Source organism: Canis lupus, chromosome 12, assembly GCF_011100685.1.
Source record: "Canis lupus familiaris isolate Mischka breed German Shepherd chromosome 12, alternate assembly UU_Cfam_GSD_1.0, whole genome shotgun sequence".
NCBI lineage: Eukaryota > Metazoa > Chordata > Mammalia > Carnivora > Canidae > Canis > Canis lupus.
The window spans coordinates 22,110,287-22,122,285 of NC_049233.1; the positions used below are offsets into that span (position 1 = coordinate 22,110,287).

An 11,999-nucleotide genomic window follows, 5' to 3' on the forward strand; every position below is an offset into this window, starting at 1 on the left:
AACAAATTGAGTAAGTTTCAGGACACAAAATTAAATGTGTTGCATTTTTATACACCAATAATAAAGCAGCAGAAAGAGAAATTAAGGAATCAATACCATTTATAATTGCACTAAAAAACAATAAGATACCTAGGAAGAAACCTATCCAAAGAGGTGAAAGACCTATATTCTGAAAACTCTAAAACATTGATGAAAGAAATTGAAGATCACAAAAAGAAATGGAAAGACATTCCATGTTCATGGGTTGGAGGAATAAATATCATTAAAATTCCTATACTACCCAGAACAGTCAACACATTTAATGTAATTCCTATCAAAACACCACCAGTATTTTTCACAGAGCTAGAACAAACAATCCTAAATTTGTATGGAATAACAAAAGACCACAAATAGCCAAAGCAACCTCAAAAAAGAAAAGCAAAGCTAGAGGCATGACAATTCTGGACTTCAAGTTATACTACTAAGTGGTAGTGATCAAAACAAAATAGATTTGGCACAAAATATCTGGCACAAAAACAGACACATAGATCAATGGAACAAAATAGAAAACCCAGGAATGAATCCATAACTATGTGATAAACTAACCTTAAACAAGCTGAAAAGAATATCCAGTGGGAAAAAGACAGTCTCTTCAATGAATGGTATTGGGAAAACTGGACAGGCACATGCAGAACAATGAAATTGGACAAGTTTTTTACACCATACACAAAACAAATAAAATATATATGAAAGACCTAAATGTGAGACTTGAAACCATAAAGCTACTAGAGGAGAACACAGGCAATAACCTCTTTGCGTGAGTTATAGCAATTTCTTTCTAGATATGTCTCCTGAAGCAAGAGAAACAAAACTAAAAATAAGCTATTGGGTCTTCATCAAAATAAAAAGCTTCTGTGCAGCAAAGGAAACAGTCAACAAAACTAAAAGGCAACCTATGGTTTGGGAGAAAATATTTGCAAATGATATATCTGATAAAGGGTTAGTGTCCAAAATATATAAAGAATTTTAAAATGCAACACTCAAAAAATGAATAATACCATTGAAAATGGGCAGAAAACATGAATAGATATTCTTCCAAAGAAGACATCCAGATGGCCAACAGACACATGAAAAGATGCTCAACATCACACTCTGCATCAGGGAAATACGAATCAAAACTACAATGAGATATCACCTTACACTCATCAGAATGGTTAAAATCAGCAACACAAGAAACAACAGGTGTTGGCGAGGTTGTGGAGAAATGGGAACACTCTTGCAGTCTTGTTTGGAATACAAACTTATCCTGCCACTCTTGAAACAGTATGGAGATTCCTCAAAAAGCCAAAACTAGAACAACCCTATGATCTAGCAATTGCACTACTAGGTATTTACCCAAAGAAAACAAAACAAAACAAAAAAACTAATTCAGAGAGATATCTACAGCCAGATGTCTATAGCAGCATTACCTACAATTGCCAAATAAAGAACCCAAGCATCCTTAGACTGATGAATGGATAAAGAAGGTGTGGTGTATGCAACGGAATATTACCCAGCTATAAAAAAGAAAAATCTTGCCATTTGCAATGGTATGGATAGAGGTAGAGAGTATTTTGTGAAGTGAAAGAAGTCAGAGAAAAACAAATATCATTTAATTCATGTGTGGAATTTAAGAAACAAAACAAACGAGCAAAGGGGGGAAAAAGGAGGGAAGGAAGCTAACCAAGAAATAGATTCTTAGCTATAGAGTCTTAGCTATACAGGACAAACTGATGATTACCAGAAGGAATGTGGGTGGGTGGATGGATGAAATAGGTGATGGATATGAAAGAGTATACTTGCTGTGATAAGCACCAAGTGCTCAATGGAATTGTTGAATTACTGTATTGTACAAGTGAAACTAATATTATACTGTATGTTAACTAACTGTAATTTAAATATTAACACCAAATCCTTCTCAAATTTTTTAAAAATTTGAAGAGGAAGGAACACTCCCAAACTCATTTCACAAGGCCAGGATTACCCTGATACCAAAGCCAGAAAAGGAAGCTAGAAGGAAAGAAAATATCCCTAATTAATAAAGATTCAAAAATTAAAAAAAAAATACCAGCAAACTGAATCCAGCAGTACATTAACATGATCATAATCATGATCATAGGGATTTATGCCTGGCAACATAGGCAAACCAGTAAATATGATACCCTTATTAATAAAATGAAAGATAAAAAATTATAAGATCATCTCAATAAATATAGACAAAGCATTTGACAAAATTCAACATCTTTTAGTGGTTAAAAACTCTAAAAAACTAAACTTAGAAGAAGTATACCTCAGCATAATAATGGACATATACGACATCATATTCAATAGTGAAAGATTAAAAAGTTTTTCTCTAAAATCAGGAATAAAATAAGGGTGTCCCCTCTTAGCTCTGCCATTCATCATAGTACTGGATGTTCTAGACAGAGTACTTAGATGAGAGAAAGAAACAAAAGGAATCCAAATCAGAATGGAAGAAGTAAACTGTCTCTGTTTGTACATGATACAATCTTATATATATATAAACCTAGACTGCACCAAAAATCCATTAGACCTAATAACAAAGCAGCAGGGTACAAAATCAACATACACAAATTAATTGCCTTTCTTTCTTCTTTCTTTCTTTCTTTCTTTCTTTCTTTCTTTCTTTCTTTCTTTCTTTCTTTCTTTCTTTCTTCTTTCTTTCTTTCTCTTTTTTTTTCTTTCTTTCTTTTCGTTCATTCTTTTTTGAGAGAGAGTGAGCCTGTATGAGTGGGGGTGGGGGAGTACTGGGGGTATCCCAAGCAGGCTCCACACATGGGGTTCAATCTCATGATTCTGGGATCATGACCTGAGCCAAAATCAAGAGTCAGACACTGGGACCCCTGGGTGGCTCAGTGGTGGAGTGTCTACCTTTAGCTCAGGGCATGATCCTGGGGTCCTGGGATGGAGCACCACCTCAGGCTCCCCAGAGGGAGCCTGCTTCTCCCTCTGCCTGTGTTTCTGCCTCAATCTGTGTGTCTCTCATGAATAAATAAAATCTTAAAAAAAAAAAAGTCAAACACTTAACTGACTGAACCACCCAGGCACCCTAATCAGCTGCATTTCTATACACAAACAGTGTACTATTTAAAAAAATATTTCATTTATGATACAATAAAAATATGTATATTTACCATAAATTTAACTAAGGATGTGAAAGATCTGTATAACAAAAATTATAATAAATTGATAAAAGAAATTGAAGAAGACACACATAAATGAAGTGATATCCCATGTTCATGGATCAGAAAAAATAATATTGTTAAAATGTCCATACTACCCCAAACCATCTATAAATTCAATGCCTTCCTTATCAAAATTCCAATGACAATTTTCACAAAAATGAAAAATATCCTAAGATTTGTATGGAAACACAAGATATCCTGAGGAGCTAAAGTAATCCTGAAAAAGAACAAAGCTGGAAGCATTACAATTCCTGATTTCAAATTTTATTATGAAGTTATAATAATCAAAACAGTATGTTACTGACATAAAAATAGACACATAGACCAATGGAACAGGATCCAGTGCCTAGAAATAAACCCACTTATATATAATCAACTAATACTTGACAAAGGAGCCAAGAAGAGGCAATGGAGAAAGGACAGTCTTCAATAACTGGTGTTGAGAAAACTATTTAACCACATGCAAGAGAATGGAATTGGATTTCTATCTACACCATTCAAAAAAATTAACTTAAAATAGATTAAAGACTTAAATGTAAGACCAGAAATTGCAAAGATAGAGGAAGAAAACAGGACAAAAATCTCCTTGACATTGATCTTTGCAGATATTGTTTGACTATGACAGCAAAGTTGCAAAGACAAAAGCAAAAATCAATAAATGGAACTGCACCACACTAAAAGACTTCTGCCTACCAGAACAATCAGCAAAATAAAAAGGCAACCACGGGGGTGGGGGCTGAAGGGGGGGATATTTGCAAACTGGAACTCATGCAACTCAGTAGCAAAAACCACACATAATCCAATTTAAAAAATGGCCAAACGATGTGAATAGACATTACCCCCCCAAAAAAATTATACAAATGGCTAATAATTACTTGAAAATGTACTCAGTATCATTAACCATCAAGGAAATGCATATCAAAACTGCAATGAAATATTACTTCACACCTGTTAGAATAGCTAGTATCAAAAAGACAGGAGAAAAAAAAGTGTTGACAAAGATATAGAGAAAAGGGAACCCTAGTGCACTGCTGATGGGGATACAAACTGGTACAGCCACTGTGGAAAATAGTATGGTGGTTCCTCAGAAAATTAAAAATAGAACTATAGCGATCCAGCAATTTCATGTCTGGGTATAATATCCTTCAGGGCTGTTTCTGTTACATTTAGTTGTGGCCAACTAGCTCCCTTCTGGCCTTTATAATATTCTTATATACTCTATTAATGTTTCTGCCACCCTTCCCTCCAAAGACTTATTCACTTAAGCTCTAAACCTCAGTGGACATTCTGGACCTAGTCTAACTTTCTAATCATCCTCATATTTTAAAATTAAAAATAAAAGTAGAAACAATATTTTATTCTTATTGACTTGACTTTCTGAATATTCCTCAGATACTTCCCCTATTTCTCTTCTTAGTTTCCCTGCCCTGTTAAGACATCTGACTTATTTCAAGTTTACCAGCTAGTCTCCCTGCCTCTTGTGTTTACTCTCTTAAATCCATCCTTCTTGTTCCACATGGAGTAATGTAATCAAAATCTAAATTTGTCCACACTGCTCTCCTGCTGGAAGCAAAACAAGAACTTTTCATCATTTTCACCATTATTTTCTCAGTATGTATTTCCTTAACTCCCTTTCAGCCTCATAACCTACCAACCGGCTTCTGTTTTATGATCTAATTATACTAATTTCATTGCTTCCTTTCAGTGTTTCATGCTGCTCCATGGTTTGCTATGTATGCTTTTACTGTTTTTCTTCACCTGAGTCTCCTTTTCTCCTCTTTTAATCTGGTTGATTTATTCCCAGACTTTAATATGCATTTCATGTGGCACTTCTTCCATGACAACTTTTCCTGAACCACCCAAATAATGAGATGCCCATCAGCTATCTTCAATAGCTCCCTGTTCTACCTTAGTCTGTGGCTTACGGTTGTTGTCCTTCATTAGACCATAAGCTCCCTGAACAGAGGATAATATATTATTTATCTTTGTTCCTCTGGTTCCTAACACAGAGCCAAGTCACATAGGAGACACTATAATTGCAGGTTGTGTGTCATCTTTTGATTTGGTATCACAAACTCTCTTATATGTTATCATTATATGCTTGGGAACTGAGAGGTTTTGAACCAATTCTGGTTACTGTGAACTTGAATAAACATACACATTAATGTAATGTATAAATAGCATAACTGTTTTATTATTTAGAAAATATTTAGTCTCTTAATTATGGTCTATAATAAGCTACATATAAGTCCTTTGTGTTTTTACAGTCAGGATTAAATATCCAACTATGTTACTCAGCTTTTCTCTCTTTTTTTTTTTTTTTCTACAGATTGCTGCCAATTCCTGGGGAATTTCATGGGGAGAGAATGGCTATTTCAGGATTCTTCGAGGAGTAAATGAATCTGACATTGAAAAGTTGATTATCGCAGCTTGGGGCCATCTGACAAGTTCAGATGAACCATAACATATCATTAAATTTCCATAAGGCCATGCATTTAAGTAACCCCTTAAATTGAAATTAAGCAATGTGAGGTTCTCTGTGACAGTGGAATCTTTGTTTCTTCACCTTGTTATTATAATGTGCCTGTTTTCTTGTTTCACCCCAGACTCCATGCTTCCGCTTCCTTTATATCACTGAGCATATAAAAACACTAATAGAGGATAGCAGAGTAGCTAAATGTCTTTAAAGTTATCTGGTTGTTTTTCTTTTTCTCTCATGATAATTCCATTTTTGACTTTGATAGTTCACAGAAGTGTGACAGCACTTGTCTTAAAAGTACATGGCATTCCTTTGTAGAAATGAAGTAGGTTCTATCCTTAACCAATGAGGATTTCAGGCAACAAAACAAAACAAAACAATGGAAATACCAATTTACCATCTTTATGACTTTTTCAAGCAAATAATGTTTTCTGAATTAGTATCTTGCTTATGATTTGCCAAAACAAGAAAATAGATTACTGTTTCTCTCAATATGCTAACATTTGTTTCTTTTTATTTGTCTTAACCTCACTTGCAATCTGAATTCAAAAGGGAAGTAACTCTCCACAGGAAATAACTATTCTTTATGGTAATTTAATCTTTAAACTGTGTATTGGCCTGTGCTATAAAGAAGATGGTGTCTGGAGGGAAAATTTTGCACCACCTCCTTTGGTTCTTTTCTAATAATTAAATTAACAGATTTAGAGGAGAAAAGCAAATATTTAATTATGTATGCACAAGTGCCCCATAAAAATATGAGACTCAAACAAGGGACTGAAGTAGTCATCTTTAATACCTCCTTGACAAAGAAATAATAAGTTTGTGAAGAACTGACCAGACAAAGAAACCTAGGTTTGGGTATTAATTAGTGAATAAATTAAGCATAGTTTGTTTACATAGCTTTCTCAGCCTTGATTATCCTTTCTCTGGTAATAAGAATGTCTCTCTATCTTCTGGTTCTGGGAAGGTACTTTTCAAACAGGAGAATTATTTCCTTTTTTCAGGGGGATGGAGAGGAGTGTCAGAATATCATTGTACTGGTTATTCTCAAATAACTTTAATTCAAAGTAGTCAATATGTCAAAGTGGCATAATCTGGGGCAGCTTGACCCGAACCCCATCACTGGTAAGTAATGGAAAAATTTAGAGGCCAACAATGGAAGTATAGTCTTCACACACACACACACACACACACACACACACATACACACACATACACACACATACACACACCTATTTTTGGAAGCCAGTACACTTTATGTAAAGTCTAATAAAACCAGTTACAAAGCTGTATTTGGAAAGATAACATATTTACTCCTGAAAACAGCAACCTGATGCCATGAGTCAGAAAGAATAAATAGACTTTTATCACAACCATTTCACAGTTCAGTACTTGAGATTCCAAAAAGTAAGCTAAATTTGCACTGATTTGCATCTAATTTTTATTTTAGTTCTCTATAGTCAGAGAAACAAAATAGCATCATCATAATGGTTGAAAAAGGATATAATCTTTTAATAATTCACTGGCGCCTTAAATGGCAAACTAACAAATGAAAAAGCAAAGCTGATCAGTAAGTGAGCATGGCCGATTATAATTACAATGTTAGGATATCCGTGGCCTCCAATTTCTGTGCACTCTGTCATCTGAATTTTCATTGTGGAACTTTTCTATGCTTTTGTGCCTAAAGGTGCCCTGATTAGATAAGCAGACAAGTTGAAAATGTAAGCAAGCCAAGCACAGAAAGGTGAGTGTAGCTGCAGTTCCTTTCCCCATTAATCACTGCAGTTTCATCAGAAGCAGCATCTACTCACTTGGTTCTGCCCTACATTATACCCACAAGTCTGATTCACCTTGGCTAAAGTTCCCCCAGTGGGCTGAGAAATAATCTGGTTTTGTTCCAATTTGGATTCCTCTAGAAGCAGTCCCTGAGACAAAGGTTTGAGTGCACATAGTCTGAACAGTGAAGGGAACACTGAAGAAAGTGAGTAGTGATGTAGGGTCATTGAAGGCAGACAACAAAGGCTGTGTTGCCAAGCAAAGTGGTACCATAGGCAATGTGCTCTTATCTCACTAGGGATGGTTCATATATTCCTCAGATTAATGTCACCCATGAAGGATGTGTGTCGGTTCAAGACTGCTCCAGAGGGGCATGAATTACCTGTTTGGTCTGGTCTGGAAAGTTGTAGTGTCAAGAAAAAAACACAGGCAAAGGGCACCTGTGTGGCTCAGTAGTTGAGCATCTGCCTTTGGCTCAGGTCATGATCCTGAGGTCCTGGGATCAAGTCCTGCATCAGACTCCCTGCAGGGAGTCTGCTTCTCCCTCTGCCTATGTCTCTGCCTCTTTCTGTGTCTCTCATGAATAAATAAATAAAATATTTTTAAAAAACACAGGCAAAGAAAAGCAGGTCTGGGAGTTGCATATCAGGCTGATGTCCACTGAAATGACACAGGTAGGTGATGTGTCTCTGTCACAGGTATTAAAACATTTTTAAGACATTCCTTAGATGCTAAGGATTGAGGAAATAATAAGTGGTAATGCTCTAAAATGACAGATGACTGGTGGGGGACAGGATAAATGGGTGATGGGTATTAAGGAGGGCGCTTGATGTAATGTGCACTGGTTGTATATGCAACTTGTGAATCACTAAATTCTACACCTGAAACTAATAATACAATATATGTTTACTAAATTGAATTTAAATTAAAAAAAGAAGAAAGAAAAACACTTACGGGATTGAGTTGATACAATTTTGTCCTTATTATGTAAATGGTTAAAGCTTGTTGGAATTGATTTTAACATTGTGGTTTGTGAGTCTAGATTATAGGCCTAGATTTTGTTGTTTTAAAATTCACTTACTTTTCTAAGGATCCTAACTGGTAAGGAAACTAACCTCAGATATTTGAAGGAAAATATCACAAGAGTAAACTCCATAGGAAGACACAAGATATGTTTATCCAGCAGTAACACTAAGACCTAAAGAAGAGACCAAAGCTAGTTGGAACAGAAATATATCCACGAGGCAAGAAAAATACTATTCCTAAGAAATACAAAAGTCGTTGTATTTATTTGAATGATGTTGCTTCTCATTTTTACAATGTTAAAGAACATATTTGGCTTTCTTTATTAGCCAAAGGTCCTGAATCAACCTTTAGAAAGTAGTGGTTGATATAATCTTTCACCATCTCTAGAGGCTATTTGTAGAACTGATTTGATTGAGGACTTGGTAGTTTCTCCTGTATTGTGGCTATCTTGGCCTGCAGGTATGCCCTACTAACCTTAGTTTGGACTGAGCAATGAGAACAACCACATGTTTGGTGCATATGTCTTTAGAGTTCCAGTCTCTATTTGCATATATGGGGGCTTATTATTTTGTCTTTGTCTTAAGAGTATTCACGGGAAGAGGCAGCTGGGTGGCACAGTCAGTTAAGCATCTGACTCATGGTTTCAGCTCAGGTCACAATCTCAGGGTCATGAGATGTCAGTTTCTATGCTCAGGTGGAGTTTGCTTGAGATTCTCTGTCTCCTTCTCTTTGCCCCTACCCTTCCTCTCAAAACTAAATAAATAAATCTTAAAAAAAAAGAGTATGCCAAAGATATGATGGAAACATTGTCCAAAAATCATCCAGGACAATGTATCTTGGATTGGATAATACTGTGAGCAACAAGACTTGGTTTTCTTTCTGTCCAATCAGAAGTTTGTGCCATTTACATACTTTTCATGGGTTCCAGTTTAAACTGGTTACTATGTATAGTTTTCCTTGGAAAAGAGGAGATACCCCCAATGTAGCACATTGAATTAAAGCTTATCCACTCTACTCAGTTGGATAATGCTTCTTTCTTCATGTGTCATTAGGAAATGTACTTCAGAAAGAAGTGGGAAAGACTCTGAAGATAGAGCTCATGCCTTTTCCTGCTTTATGATGTTTGAGTCTTGTTTTATTCTATTATAAACAAGAAAAAGTCTTCCCTAGGTTTCTAAAATGCATGTTCACAAATTATCTAAAAAATGCATACAATGGAATTAAATTTGTTAGTTGCTATTCAACTGAAAAGAAAGTAAACTGCTCTTAAGAGTCTCCAACAGAAGGAATATAGTGAAAGGAATTGGTTACATAGGTGGTGGTGGAGCACAGAAGGCAACAGAGGATGGTGAAGCAGTCCAGGATGAGCAACAGTGGGAAGTGGCCATCATTCTCTCAAGGAACAAAATGAAGAGGTACACTACTAGAATCTAGGGGCTGGTGTTTTCCTGGTGGTCGCTGGAAACATGACTGGCCTGTGTGATGGAAGGAAGAGTAATGAAAAGATATGGTGTTGCTCTTTTGCTTCATGAAGCAGAAAGAAAGAGACATGAACACTGAGGTGTATCCTTCCTTCATGCCTTCTGAACTGTTATCAGGGCCTCTCACTGATGGACCCTGATGAAAGATGATTGACATGGGAGGTTCTGACATTAAGCTGTCAGGTTGAGTTCTCACCCTTTACCAGATGCAGAGGAGAACAGAGTAAGGGCCAGGGATAAATAGGAAGATAAACATGGAAAATATATTTTGGGTTCATCCCATATAGATACTGAGAATTAAGATTACGTAAAGGAACAACTTTTCAGTGTTTGATTAGCTCATGAACTCATATACCTGGTTAATGCATGGGTCTTAAGTACTACAATGCTTGCTATTGTATGTCTTGTGTTGTTCTTGTTTTTGAACTCGACCTCTAGGGAATATATTCTATGTAGGGAAAAATTCTTTCCTATTTTCTTCACAGTAGTTTCTGGAGGATGTTTTATGTTGTTTTAACATCATTGTCTATCAAAAATATTATGATAATATGATCTCAAGACATATTTTTGGGGGGGTGGAAGTTGATTCCATTTTCAAAGGAAAAGAAGACGGAGGAAAAAGTATTATCTCCCAAACTGCTGTTTTATGAAATGTTTCAAGAAGAAAGGCATCAATCTGTCAGGTGCCACTGTCTGAAAAAAGGGACTCCTACAAAACACATAGTCATCACTGCCCCAGAAAAGTTAATGAAGGCAGACAAGAAAAAAAAATCAGTCTAACACTGTCAAGAATGGGTAATTGAATGAATGGGGAAAAAATTCTCCCATCTTCAGTCATGAACACTATTGTATGTCATTTTGCTACCATATCTGATAAAAATAATTAAAAAGTCATTGACAGATAAATCTAATAGAAAAGAATTTCTCCTGAGACAATACCAGTAAAAGTCTCATTATTTAGAAAAAAGAGTGGCTGGCAATACTCTTTCTTCTACCATCTGTCCCCTCTCTGTAACCATGACCTCTCTGAAAACAAGCTGTTTAATTCCATGTTTCTTCTGAGGTTTAAGGGGAGCAAGTGTCTAGTTGCATAGAATTTAAGATCTATCTTGTATTATATCCATCATTTTAAAGATTCACAGTTCATAGGCCACTGACAAAGCACTACGTGATTTAGTTCTCACTCACCTTGGCCAGGCATTCTTCTGGGATGACCTACAAGTACAATTATTTATAGTGGTTCCATATCTGACCCAGACTCTTTTCTCCTAAAAATCCCTGTGAAATCACACATTATCCATTCAGTATTTATTATATGCTGCAAGGTGTTAGTTACTATGCTAGGTACTAGGTAGGTAGAGCAGGACTCATAAGGTCAGACAGTCCCTTCCCTGTCTTATCTCACAAACTATTTTGTAAAATGAACTTTGGCAGACATTGGCCTAGATACGGTTTTGAATAATAAGTTTCATAATCCGATTTTACTGAGAAGTTGGTATATCTTTACCTCTGAGTTATTAATATTTGGAGCATTTACCTTTGCCTACAAATTAGCTTTGGTGCCACTCTCAGAATGCAGCCTTAGGCCGCATGTACCTTAGCTCTGAGACAGTCTGAAATGTCTTATAACAGTGCACTACTGTGCAAAATCAAAGACTGTGGTATATTAGTACCATTAAAGTATGTGAGAGAACTGTGTTTCATTGAAGAGTGTTTCAAGGGCAGCCCGAGATTCCAGTGATCCTTGTATCAAAGATTTCCTAAATTTAACCAGTCAAGGAAAAAAAATAACATCAGTGAGGGCTACATCTCAAGAAGATTGTGAATATCCAACTATTTGTACTAGACTTCATTTGATAGCATGGTGCATAACACTGAGTTAAACTTGCTTAAACCAGAAAGGAATGACAGTGACCTCAAAAAGAGGTGATTAAGAGGGGGATCTAGCTTTACACACAGTTGATTCCAGGTGCTTATATTATTCCATACACACTCTGCCTTTCTCTTAAGGTC

The 11,999-nt window shown here is 36.0% G+C and overlaps 1 protein-coding gene across 1 annotated transcript in view; it reads left to right on the forward strand.

Moving 5' to 3' along the window:
- TINAG (tubulointerstitial nephritis antigen) overlaps window positions 1-6,195 on the forward strand; it is a 92,411-nt gene extending 86,216 nt beyond the window's left edge. The window contains exon 11 of the mRNA XM_038554350.1: window positions 5,554-6,195. Within this exon, the coding sequence (XP_038410278.1) occupies window positions 5,554-5,688 (135 nt within the window). The 3' untranslated portion in view covers window positions 5,689-6,195. The remainder of the gene's footprint in view (window positions 1-5,553) is intronic.
- The last annotated feature ends 5,804 nt before the right edge of the window (window positions 6,196-11,999 follow it).